The sequence below is a fragment of the Protobothrops mucrosquamatus genome, unplaced genomic scaffold, assembly GCF_001527695.2.
Source record: "Protobothrops mucrosquamatus isolate PMUCROS unplaced genomic scaffold, P.Mucros_1.0 scaffold61, whole genome shotgun sequence".
NCBI classification, from domain to species: domain Eukaryota; kingdom Metazoa; phylum Chordata; class Lepidosauria; order Squamata; family Viperidae; genus Protobothrops; species Protobothrops mucrosquamatus.
The window spans coordinates 1,587,859-1,601,557 of record NW_015386440.1 but is presented as its reverse complement, the minus strand read 5'-3'; the positions used below and the strand labels follow the sequence as shown (position 1 = coordinate 1,601,557).

The 13,699-nt window shown below is 35.5% G+C and overlaps 1 protein-coding gene across 1 annotated transcript in view; it reads right to left on the bottom strand.

The window, feature by feature from the left end:
- Positions 1 to 952: 952 nt before the first annotated feature.
- PARD3 (par-3 family cell polarity regulator) overlaps positions 953 to 13,699 on the bottom strand; it is a 315,093-nt gene continuing 302,346 nt past the window's right edge. Inside the window, exons 21-22 of the mRNA XM_029283357.1 lie at positions 8,266 to 8,393; positions 953 to 1,731 (exon numbers count right to left, since the gene is read on the bottom strand). Of these exons, the coding sequence (XP_029139190.1) occupies positions 1,308 to 1,731; positions 8,266 to 8,393 (552 nt within the window). The 3' untranslated portion in view covers positions 953 to 1,307. The remainder of the gene's footprint in view (positions 1,732 to 8,265; positions 8,394 to 13,699) is intronic.

The following is a 13,699-nucleotide window of genomic DNA, read 5'->3' as shown; positions in this document are numbered from 1 at the left end:
GCAAAACCAGTGGAACAACCTGCCTCCAGAAGCGGTGAATGCTCCAACACTGGAAGTTTTTAAGAAGAGACTGGACAGCCATTTGTCCGAAATGCTATAGGGTTTCCTGCCTGAGCAGGGGGTTGGACTAGATGACCTTCAAGGTCCCTTCCAACTTTATTATTATTATTATTATTATTATTATTATTATTATTATTATTATTATTATTATTATTATTATTATTATTATTATTATATAAAACAATGGCTTCAACAGCACAGAATACGCCTTCTGGAGTGGCCCAGTCAGAGTCCTGACCTCAACCCGATTGAAATGTTGTGGCATGACCTTAAGAGAGCGATTCACACCAGACATCCCAAGAATATTGCTACACTGAAACAGTTGTGTGAAGAGGAGTGGTCCAAAATTACTCCAGATCATTGTGCAGGTCTGATCTGCAACTACAGGAAACGTTTGGTTGAGGTTATTGCTGCCAAAGGAGGGTCAACCAGTTATTAAGTCCAACGGTTCACATACTTTTTCCTCCCTGCACTGTGAATGTTCAATTAAACCATGGCAACATGTAATGTTTGTGTATTATTATTTTCAGCAGACTGTGTTTTTCTATTGTTGTGACTTAGATGACATTCAGAGCACATTTTATGACCAATTCATGCAAAACTCCGCGTTATCCCAAGGGGTTCACATACTTTTTCTTGCAACTGTATATATATGTTAAGGTATGAGACAAATGCAACAAGGTCTCTCAGATAAATGAATGAGGAATGAGCATAAAGTTTTGTGCAGAACTCAAAAATGACCAATGAAGTCATAGAAAAACAGTATTTTAGTGAACAGACATTTAAATAATGACCAGAAAGAAAACAAGGACTAGAGTAGAATAGATTCCTGGCTCACTGTTTATAACTGATAAGTACTTGCTTTCTTCAAACTAAGGGAAATAAACAAACAAACAAAATATGGCAATGGGATTTTAAATTAGAGAACAATCAATGCTATATGCTAGAAAAGTATCTCTTTGAACAACACTAATGGTGTAATTTGGTGAGCAGTTATTTATAATAAAAACTGGCTAGGACACTTGATAGCCAAGACTCATCGCTTGCCTCAAATATGATTGTCAAATAATGGATAATCCTTTTGTGGATATAACACTTGAAAGATAATGGCAAAAAAAATATGTATATATAAGGCCTTCCAATTCATTGTCCATCTTGCTAAAGGCACTGAAAAACAAAATAAGAGTCCCTCCATTTGAAACATAGAGTTCCGTAATGTAAGTCTCTCCATATGAAAAATTCCTTTATTACATGGGCCGCTGACTTTTTTCTTCAACTAAAGAATAAAAGGGTTTTCCCTTTTCTGGTGTTTGTAGTCGGTTCAGCCTGGCAACCTGAGATGGTGAAGGTGGTACATCATGCCTGAAAGGACCTTTGGGAGTGGCATAATTAGGGTCCTGAGCTTTCTTATGGGAGTCATAGTTGTTGGGCCCTTCAGAAGAAGTCTTTTTTTTCAGCTGTTGCTCTCTCCGCCGGTGTTCCTGACGGAGGAGCTCTTGTGTTTCAAGCAAGACTCGAGCATTGAAGCCGTGGCCCCCGAGGTAGCCGTTCCTAGAGCCTTGGTAACTGGAGTACCGAGGGTTGTCTTTAGCACTTTGAAAACCTTCACCAGGAAGATAGTTCTGTTCCCAAGAATCTTGAGATACAGAGCTGGCATTTTTCCGACTTTGTCTAAAAATAGAAATATATATATATATATATACTTATGTAAAAAGGGTTACTTGCATTTTAAATGTGTATTTTACTTTTATAAAGCTCTGTTTTAGTTTATGTTGTACTCATTCTATCTTCAATGAAGCCTTTATCCTATATGATCTTAAATAATATCAGTAATAACATAAATGAGCCACAAATAACTGTTGGTTATGGCTAGATAGCAATAACAATAGCACTTAGACTTATATACCGCTTCACAATGCTTTACAGCCCAGTCTAAGCAGTTTACAGAGTCAGCCTATTGCCCCCAATAATCTGGGTCCTCATTTTACTGACCTTGGAAAGATGGAAGGCTGAGTCAACCAGAATCGAACTCCTGGAGTGAGCAGTGAGTTAGCCTGCAGTACTGCATTTTAACCACTGCACCACCATGAGCATGTTTGACTAGTGTGCCTCAGGAAGTATCTATTGGCCAATGTGAAACTATTATAGTCTCGATGTTTGCCGTGGTTTAGTCCTGCAAGACTTCTTCTAGGGACTGGACCACAGGCTCTTTCTTTATTTTTTACAATCTAAACTACAAAGTGAGCCTCATTCTGGAGTGAGTTCCATTGTTTAAGCATTATTGCCAAGAAAGCCATCCCAAAATGAGTTCAATATACTCGAATAAGAAGAATTGTACCAAATCAATATGACATAAATTGATGATCAGCAGGGAAAGTTTGCTTTTGTTGTTTACAAAAATAATGCTAAGCATTTAACTATTTACACCCTTTATATTTCCTGACAATGATTACATTATAATGCTGAGATTGTTATGACTTCAATATATGAGATCGGCTTTTGGACTGGAGCCTTATCTTTTGCAGAAGATGTGATTGTGGATTAGTTAGATGCATTTGGCACATCCTAACATATTTAATGGCAGATCTTCTATACAATCCAGCTGCTCTAGACATAACTGATCAAAAGCAGGATATAAAATAGAAATTGCTCTATGCTTTTGTTCCAAATATTTTTTCTTTCCTTTATTATATCATTTCATGTTGTGTGGATACCAGTCTAATCAACATTTTCCTCTCCCTTTTCTTTCTATTTATCACAATATCCAAATCTAGTAGAATCTAAAGTCTGGCTATGCATAGAAAACATAAACATATTACCCCGTAGAATTAATAAACCCAAATCCTTAGTGAATGTCTACTAACTTGGATTTTTAAAATGGGACTAGATAAATTCTTATCAGAGAGGACTGTCAATGTCTTGAAGATAGTATTAGACCTAAATTCAGCATGCCTTCAAATAACAGGGCAATAGTAGCAAGAGAAGAGATGGTCTCCACTTGTTGCCCCAGCATTGGGTTAACCAGTGTAAGAATACTGGCTTAAAGTGGGCTTTGTCGTGATGTAGCAGCTTTCTTTGTACATTTTATGTTCCATGTTTCATATAAATAGCCAGATTTTTAAGATTAAGATATTTTCTAGTCAGCATCTGCATGTTATTATAATAGGCTAAATCTGGAAAATCTAAACTGGAATATGACAATGATTAACAGCAAATAGCATTGGATAAAATGAGTGCATCTTAGAAGAACACTGACCTGATAATTTTATCATGCTAGATTCTCATGAGATGATGACTTTTATTCTCTCTTCTGCCACCTAATGTGCCTCTGCCTAGTTTGGCTTGGTTAAGACAACCAGCTATTCTTCAGTGTAAAAGTTCTTTGAATATTATGGTATTGACATCTAGTACGATTAGAATAATGAGAACCTTGAAACCCCTTAAAAGGGGCCACAAACTGGGACATTAGTATGCATAGAATCAATGACCTTGATAGCCAAAGGCCTATCTTTTTTCTTAGCCTGCAAATTCAACCTCTCTCAATAAAAATGGTTTACAACGTATTCTCTATCTGAAGCATTAACCAAATGACTGGCCGCAATCGGAAATCCTATTTATGTGTATCATATCACCTTTACTGTGGTGATGTCTTACTATAATGGGAAGGATCTATGTTTTGCAAGAGGGAGGCCATTTACTGCATTCAAGGAAGTGACAGGGGCGAAATTCATTTAATTTGCATTTTAATGGGCGCTTAACTCAATTTGTGTGCCCTGAACCCATTAAGTGATGCAAGTCAGAAATGCATTCAAAATTGTGTACATGACAGAAAAGTACATGCAACAACCATCAGACTAAGAAAATATGCATCCAAAAACATATGACATTCAGTTGAACTGCTTGCAAAAAGGTGGAGTTATGAAAAGAAGCTACAAGGCCCATGTGTTAGAAGCATATATAAAAAAAGGCATGCACATTTAATGTGAACTGTTTAAACACTTGCAAATGGAATCAGCCATGGAGAGAACACATTTAAATGAATAGTAGGAACGCTATAGAGCACAAAACAATCCCAGAAGCAGGAGTATTCTTAGGGCAGGATTAAAAAAAAAGTCAAGATGGTGCTCACAAATGATTGTGATCACTCATAAAAGCAGGCAGAGCTTCAATCACTTTTTTTTGGTGGCCATCTTGACTTTTTGGATCATACCCAGCGGTCAGCCCTGCCCAGATGTAAAAATGAGTATTTCAACCCACATTCCATTATCATTTATCTGAATGCTGTCTGAAACAACAGCCTAACAGTTCATGTAGATGTTCCATGAATAGGAGAGCTAAGTTTATCATCTTTTGAGCCTTTTAAGTGGTCACCCCTAAACCCAGAGGCCAAGCACCCTTTTTCTTTGTGTTCCCAAATCCACTGTACTCAGGTGGCTCAAGAGAATTGCATTTCCCAATGCTTTTTCTACTTGAGATAATACAACCTTTTTTTCCTTAAAATTAGAGGAAGAAATAAAAGATGGGCAATAGAGAGAGAGATTGTTGCTAAATGTTCTGATATTAGATAAATCTGAGTCCTTTGATGATGCTAAAAAGAATTACAAGTAATCTATGAGGGTTTTTTCTCATGCAAAATATTTCAGGTGATCTGTTACAATTGTGGTGGCCTTGCTTTTCTATCCATATAAGCTGGTATAATAATTTCTGTGCACCTGCATGTAACACAATGAGATTGTGAAGTATTTGTCTTTTATATCTAATGTGGATTTCATTCTTACATTTTAGGTCCTTTTGTTTAAGTTTAGATAAGCCTTGTAGAATAACAATGCTTCTGAATCTCTTCATGAAACGACTTAGATAAACTGAATGAGCCCTCTGAGTATATAATGCTAACAAGGATTCTAAGATACATTTTTAAAAAAGTTTCTGAATGATATGTTGCAGCTTGGAGCTGAATGTGACTTTAAGGAGTTTTGGACTTAAAATGACAAACATTAATTGGATATCCTTGTTAAAAGGAGTTCAAAATTGGCTAGTCTATTTATAACAATTTGATCTGTGGATAGAAAGATAAATTATGAATTATGAATAGCAATTATACTTATAAATGCCTGGATATAGCGCAGTAGTTATGAATTTGTTTGTGTATAGATAGTTTGTATTACAGAGCTTGATTAAATGTTTTGCCCTGAACTGAGTGTATCTTCTGAATCTTTACAAAGGTTATTTGGTAACACTTTGAAACTAACAGATGAAACAAAGCACTATGTGTATTATAGATTAAAACGTACACATTGCACATGCTTATTTTCAAGAACTCTGAAAATGTGGTTTGCTTTTCAGACCCTTCACCCCCTTGGTAGCCATTCTGGAATTTGCTTCAGAATTGACAGTTGACAGAATTGAACTAACTACTCCAAATAGGGTCTGAAAAGCATGGGGTTGAAAAAAAAAATACTTCCTGTAATCTGGCCTACAGCAATCTGGCCTACAGTAATCTGGACTACAGAAATCTGAGTTACAGAAATACTTCCTGTAATCTGGACTTTATGATCCCACCAAGGCCACCTGGAGTATTAATTGTTTTTTAAGCAATTGCATTAGGTTGCTGGCTCACATTGAACCTGTGATTGACAAGGACATCCAGATCCCTTTTACATCCACCATGTCTTGCCCATCCTGTATTTGGCCTCACATTTTTTACCTACCCAAGTTCAGAACTGTATACTCCTCCTTGTTAAATTCTATCCTATTCTTTCCAGCCTTCTGCTCAAGCTTATCTCAATTGGGGTCAGTTTGGACAAAAATCCTGAATAGTAAAAAAAAAATCAGACAAAGCCCTATGGCACTCACTTCCCTCCAAATTGAAGTTGAGCCTTTCATGAGCATTCTGCAGTCATTTGGTCCTACAGAAGACTAAGTAGGGATCCTGTGTGGCCCTACAAAACTTGTAAACTGCAGTTCCCATATCCCCCAATCAGTATAAAATCAGGTAACAGAGTTGTAGTCAAGTAACATCTGCAGGGCTACTATTGCTACATCTAACGAAGGGAAAATGAGTAAATATGGGCTTTTCTCAATCATTTTTCCATTTTATGAATTGCAAAAAGGAATAACAAAGAGTAGCAACATTCTACCCTGCAGACATGTTTTTTTTATTCTTATAAAGGCAATCCCTCATTATACCTGTTTAAATGAAAAACTTTTTCATACATAAATCCATTGTTCTAAGGAATTGCATTGCATTTGTAAATTCTGCTCTCCATTCTATTTACAAACTGTCAGGGATCCCCAGATAATATCGCCCAAAAAGTCAAAATGGAAACCAAGATGGTACAATGAATTGTTTTTTAATAGCAGCATAGTGATTGCTATCTTGACTTTTTTTTTTTACTATAGCCTGTTGTTTGTCCCTGAACTGCACATGATTCAACTCATCTAATTGGCCAGTTTAAATCATTAATCAAATGTGTTGAAGGCCTTACTGTATATACATATACATACAGTATATACAGTAGTTACAAGCAAAATATTTTTCCTTTTGAAGTTCATCTGTGTTCTGAACTGAGGACTATATGTTTTGTCTAGGGTTTTGTTTTGTTTTGTTTTTGGTGTCTTTGTATTCCTGGCAAATGCCTGGAAAAGTCCCTGCAGTTTTCTTGGCAAGATTTTTGGATTATTTATCCAAAGACTGAGAAAGAAATAATGGTTCAAAGTAATTCTAATTGGCAGAAATTACAATCTCCCAATTTCTAGCTTGGTGCCTTAACCACTTCAACGTACTGGCTCTTTGAACCACATGCAGCACTCTGTATATAAATCTTCAATTCCCAATAAAGCTTATTTGTAGGCAGCATTTAAATATTGCAACCAATGACACATTTTCCCATACAATGTGAATGTATGTGTATCATATTTTTATGATACACATCTGTGCTAACATCCAAAATGTTATCAGCAATAGAAGAAAGTGGCTATTACTGCTACAAGTATTGTCAAATTAATACTTATTTTCTCTTAATTACTTGAATTGTACAAGGCCTTATGCATTTTGGACTTTAGACTTTTCCATGACCTATAGCTTTTTCCTGAACCAGGTACCTTCAGATATGTTATACTACGACTTCCTTTTATCTCATAGACCAAGTCATGCTGATTTCATACAATTGGAACTGTAGTTCAGTTTAACAGGAGAATACTAGGCTGAGTAGAATGAAGCTGCAAGAAAATCAGCTTCCTCTCCCGGTATATTCTAAGCAAATTTTGTCAGATTGGTTCAGAAATACTGCACACAAGTGAATATTATATATCTGAGTAGCCTGGCTCCCTTTTTATAAAACCAACCTTAATTTGTTTCAGGGGTTCACCTAGAATAAAATTAATGGACAGGGAGGTTTTATAAAATGAGGTGAACATGCATGGCTGTTTGTAGAATGGCTTGAGTTCTTCTCCTAGCTATATATATATATGTTCATTAGAATATCTGTAGAAGGCTCCTCACAAGGTAAGAAAGGTCGGCTGAAATGGTATCAAGATGTCAATTCCAAAAATTGGTTTTTTGAATAAGCAAATTGCCTCCCCCATAAATCTCAGAATTCCAAATACAGTTGCTAGCACCAAAATTTGGCCCATTCCTTCTCTAATTGCACTGCAGTCTTGCTCTATCCCATAACTTCATTTCAATCCAGATCAGGTTTAGCCCCAACAGAAGTTCTTCTGAACCAAGAAGGCATATCAACATAATGGTTTACAGGTAGTTCTTGACTTACAACCACAATTGAGCCCAAAATTTATCTTGCTAAGTGAAACATCTGTTAAGTGAGTTTTGCTCCACTTTCTGACCTTTCTTGCCACAGTTGTTAAGTGAATCATTGCCATTGTTAAATTAGTAATATTGTTGTTAAGTGAATCTGGCTTCCCCATTGACTTTTACTTATCATAAGGACACAAAAGCCGATCAGATGACCCAGAGAAACTGCAACCGTCATAAATACGAGTCAGTTGCCAAGCATCTGAATTTTGATCAGGTGACCATGGGAATGCTGCAATGATCGTAAGAGTGAAAAATGGTCATAAGTTACTTTTTAAATGCCACTGTAACTTTAAATTGTCACTAAATGAACTGTTGTAAGTTGAAGACTGCCTGTATTTCCTTCTAAAGAAATTGTTATTAGTTGGCTAAAGAGTTTTTGATACATGCCGTACCTGGGTAATGAACTGTATTGCCTCTGAGCCTGCTGGAAACTCTCTCTTTCCTCTTGTCGTTGCTTCTGCATCTGAACTTCTACTGATACAGAATGTCTGCCACTCTGTGAATAGGTCTTTGAATTTGGCTAGGAAATGAAAAACAATTATTGTTAATAGTACGAAAATAAGAACAGGTGTGGTAGCCTAGCGGTTAAGACCCTGGGCTTGTTGACTGGTAGACTGACAGTTCAAGACCCAAGTACCTCATGACAGGGTGAGCTCCTGTTAGTTCCCCCAGCTCCTGCCAACATAGCAGTTCAAAAGCATGCAAATTCAAGTAGATAAATCGGTACCACTTTGGTGGGAAAGTAACAATGTTCCGTGCACCTCAGCATAATAGTTATGCTGGCCACATGACCACGGAAGCGTCTTCGGATAACCCTGGCTACCTTGGCTAAGAAATGGAGATGAGCACCGACCCCCTAGGGTTGGACACGACTGGACAGGGGAAACCTTTACCTTTTACCTTTACTATAATAAGGCTCTCTTTGTAAAGGCCTGATTCTGTGATCATCTATGAAAGATTTGAATTTACATTAATGACATTGTCTCTTTTTCTGGGATACATTTAAATGCAGGCTTCTGTAAATGAAATATTAAATGCTAAAATAACTACTGCCATCTGAATTTTTTCTGGTCTTCTTTGAAGTTTCTCTAGAGCAATAGAGAAGCTTCAATCAACTGGGGAAATACATTTAATTTTACTCTACTGAACCTCTTGGGCATGCAAACTTTCCTAATGACGTACATCCCTGGTCTTCTGCATCACTCCTCTTGCTATTGGATTCTGTGTATGCCTCTGGTTGGAGAAAAGGGGAAAAGCAAAAGAAAATGTAAAAGATGAGGAAGAGGAAACAAATGCATTTCCTTGCAAAAAGAAAAAACTAGGGTAGTTTATTTGTAGTTCGAAGATCACCCAGAGGATAATGTTGGGAAAGGGTGATATAAGTCAAAGTTGCTGATACTGAATTTCCCTCCCTGTCCCATACAACCTCTTAAAATATGTCTTTTTTTTTTTTTTTGCTTAACTGTATTTTGGCTTCTTTGTTAATTATGACACTTGGAGGAAAATATGAACAATTAAAAACTGAGAGCATTTCACATACTGTTTCAAAGTCAGAGACTGATCTGAACCATAAAACCTTCAGTTTAAATTTATGAAGTAGATTCACTTATTATAGATTAACATAACCTTAGCTGTCGGTTTAAAAAAATTTGAGGCTGTCATGACCAAAAAGGTTTAGCACTGAAAATATGTTTAAAAGATATTTCCTCCCTTATTATTAAAATATGGATGCCTGAATAGTCTTTTTTTTATTCAGCAATGTTTTCAGATGAATATAAGAGCTTTATCCCTGTTAGGAAGAGATATTTTATGTATATTATCTATAAGAATGAAATCCCACTGACTCTGGACAGGGTAAGCCACCAACCTGGTTACAATGGCTTAATGTCAATGCTAGTCAGTTTCACTCAAAATAAGTAGTTGCCACTTTGATGGGACAATTTTGTGATCTGAGAATGCATCCTACCAGATTTAGGGTCAATTCAGTACTGAGTCAAGACAATTGCACATATATTCTACAAGGGAAGAAATATTGGATATAAGCATACAAACAACTAGCTCTGTTTAACTAGTTACTTTAATTCATTAGAAAAAGCTTCCTGATTCAGGGACATTCTAATTCATATGCTTCTATTTTTAATCTTGTTACGCTCTTACTGATTAGCATCTGTAGAATCCTGAAGTATAAGAGAACCACTAAACAGCTTATCTCTTAAAAAATAGTTTTCAATTTTTCATTTTTTAAAAATTCTTAATCATGTTCATTCAGAATGTAGTACAATTTTTCCAACTGATTTATGTTTCTTCTATTCTCATTTGCTGCTTCATAACATGCAACTATCACCAATATTCAGAATTATACTTTTCTATATACTGTACTCAAATTAATCTAGGTGATACCAATTCATACTTTCTGACATACATTTTCATTCAAAATAGATCCTACAAGTTTACTTCCATGCAGTCATCAACTCTACTACGGAAGATTAGACAATCTTCATTTTTATCTATTATCTTTCTATGAGTTTTGTAGACACACAACATATCTATTTTCCATTGTTTCCGGTTATTTGTTAATTCATATTCTTTATAATTTTTGCATTCCAAATCAAAAATTTTACATATTTGTGTCACCAATGGCATCTAGATATTTAAAAAAAAAAAAAATTTTATTGGTTTTTTAATTAATACAAAGTGCTCAAGACACACCGTGGGGCTGGGGTAATTAGAAATCCACAAACAGAACATACATAAGTAATTCCATCAATACATCATATATTCCCTCTTTATTTCCCTCCAATGGCTTATATATTTAAACTATTTCTACCTTAAATTTTCATTAATCCTAAACCTGTTTTAAATCTTTATGCAATTACAAAACCATAATCAAATTTGACTTCAAATAAACACATTATCAGTTCAGGTATCGCTTCTAAATATGTCCTAATTCTTTAATTTCATCATAGATCTTATTTATTCCACAAATCTCTCCCAGTTAAAATAAACATTAATCTATCCTATATACATAGCTCATCTATCAATCCATCAACTTTTTTTTTTTGTTTTAACAAGATAGTGACAACCTTAAATCATTTGAGTCCCTTAGGTAAGAATCTATTTTCATCCAATTAATTATCAAATCTACTATAATCCATATTATCAAAGCAAACGTATCATCTTATTAAAATCACATTCCATTAATTATTGATTCAGTCCCGATCTAAAACATCTCTTCATTTTTCTTCATTCCATTATATAATACTTTTCATACATTAATCACCCATTTTTTCTTATTTCCATTCAAAAACCCAATCCTTCACTCAGTCCATAGTTCTAAAATGCCTTATATCCAGTATATATGATTTTAAATTTCTTTTTTCAGTCTTATTCTAGGCTTTTTTTTTTTGCCAGGCAGGTTTCCACAACAACGCTTCCCTTCCGACCGGTAAATCTCTCTTTGTTGCTTGTAGTGTTGTTTGAGGCAGTAGTGAGCTTCCTGTCATCTGGATTTCAGATCTCCATCTTTGTTTTTTCTGGTCCTCACAAATATAGATAAGATGCTTGTAGGATGCAATGAGCTCCTCTGCATTCTCAATGAAGTCATCTTTTGGTGTATTTTGGTTTGTAGAGTAGTCAGGCATATTCTAAACATCACTTTTAAAATTTGAAGAAGAATCTCTAATTCTTAGTTCTGTGGTGATCTCTTTCATTGTAACAAGTTCCTCTTTAATTTCCTTTAATTACTCTTCTGGTATCTTTTGGTTTGTAGCATAAACAGATGTAGTCTGAAGATCAGTTTGAGAGTTTGAGGTGGCATCAGCTTTTCGTTCTGTAGTAATCCTTTTCCTTATAGCGCATATTTCTTCAGAAACCTCATAAATCTTTTCCAGTATAAGCTTGCAATTTAAATGAGAGTGAAGGTTCTCCATTTTAAAAGTAGTCAAAGAAAGTCTTTTCTTAAACAGTGTCCACCCCCTCAGTTCTCACAGCTGCACCAGCTTATCTCTTCCAAAGATATTTTGAAGGTCAGGTTTTTATCCAAGAAATAGCTGCAATATTAATTTTTCACCACTAGATGTCCTCAGTAAATAAAAAAAGCTTTTCCAGACACCCTTTTTCCCCCTTTTTTTCTCTCTTTTAAAGGAAAGAGTGGAGAAAGAAATATTCTTCCAATGTTAACTCTTAAAAAAAAATTCAAAGAAGCATGTTTTTTTTCTGTATCCCAAACTGAGTGAAAATAGATTATAATCTTTAAAAAGTTTCAACGCCTCTCTTCCCACACGTATAGAAGCCGCTCTTTTCAAACGGGGAAATAGTTCCAACCCAAGTTTTTTCAGGCAAAAAGAACCAAGTAAGGGAAAGAGAGGGACTAAAGGGGTCTCACCCGGATCCTCTGCGGTGGGTCTAATCTCACTTAGTTGTAATTGTGACTTCGGCTGGTGCAGCAGGATGATCAGCCATCTTGAAGGACGATCGTTGCTCCATCGGCCCTAAGGAAATAGCTGGAGCCACGGGAGAAGCTGCCGCTCTCATGCAGTTGCCAGCAAGCCTCCTTCTCGGTGGTTGCCCCTCCAGGGCAACTTTCGACCCACCAACGAAGAAAACCCGGCCGGGCTGGAGACGAATCCCCAGACACGACCGGCGTCGCCGCGTACCTGAACCGGAAGTCACCAATGGCATCTAGATATTGATCTCCATTGCCCATCATACTTCTGACCAATTTTTAATAATATAAAAAAGGTGTCAGAATAAATCATTAGCTTTAGCTAGTCACAAAAATAACAAAAATTACAGGAGCTAAATATTTTTGCTATACCAACTGTAGATTAAAAAAAGTTGTATCTTGCAATGTTGCTTGCATAAATCTTTAAGCTCTTGGCTGGAACTTAAATTCCCAAAGAACATTAGTCAAAGATGTAATTCTTTTTGTTTGTTTGTATCATGTTTTTCCTTGTTGAAAAAATAAGAATAAGACCATGAACAACAATGTGTAAGCAATCTCAACAGGGCTTTCATGGCACAAAGTGGCAAGTAAGAAGATAAATTCTAGGCAAGAAAAATAACACGAAGATCACAATCTTATCTGTATTTAATTCCTAGTAGATTTGAAAATTGGCTTCATAGCTGACATGGAACTCTATATGCAAAATGAACCAATATACCCAAACCGGTGATTTTCTAAATGCATTTTCAGTACATCTTAGGAACACTATTTATATTCATTTTATATCATATCTACATACAATGATTAAGCCTGATATTTATCACAAATATCAAAACTAGCCTTTTCATTATATGGTAAAATATAGTTCCCTGTACAAATTGTGTGCTCAGAGTATAACTTCCAAACAACTTAACACCTGTACAAACAGGGCAGTACAAGGTGAAGTACAATTATCATAATTCTTTAAAGCTATCAAATAAAGCTGGCTCTGTCTTAACCCGGTTAATTGCAGGGGATTTGCCCTTGTCTATGTGGAGATGTATCATAACTGTTGATCTTTTAAATCAAATAATCAAAGCTGTTATAAATATATTTTATCCAAATATATATAAGCTTATATCTTTAATAATGAAACTTCAGTGTATGTATCATTTGAACTTTTCTTGATGAAAGCACAGGAGAAAATGATGCTAGATAGGAATACTGACATCCTAATATATAAATCATTTAAGGGATTTGCTTTTAAAATCTCAACATTAGGCTAATACTTCCTGCAATATGAAATATAATGTAATATATTATGAAATACAATTTCTCTAAATATGATAAGGAAATAAAAAGTTACAATAAAATGTTTCTTGCATTATGCAAAGGGAATATAA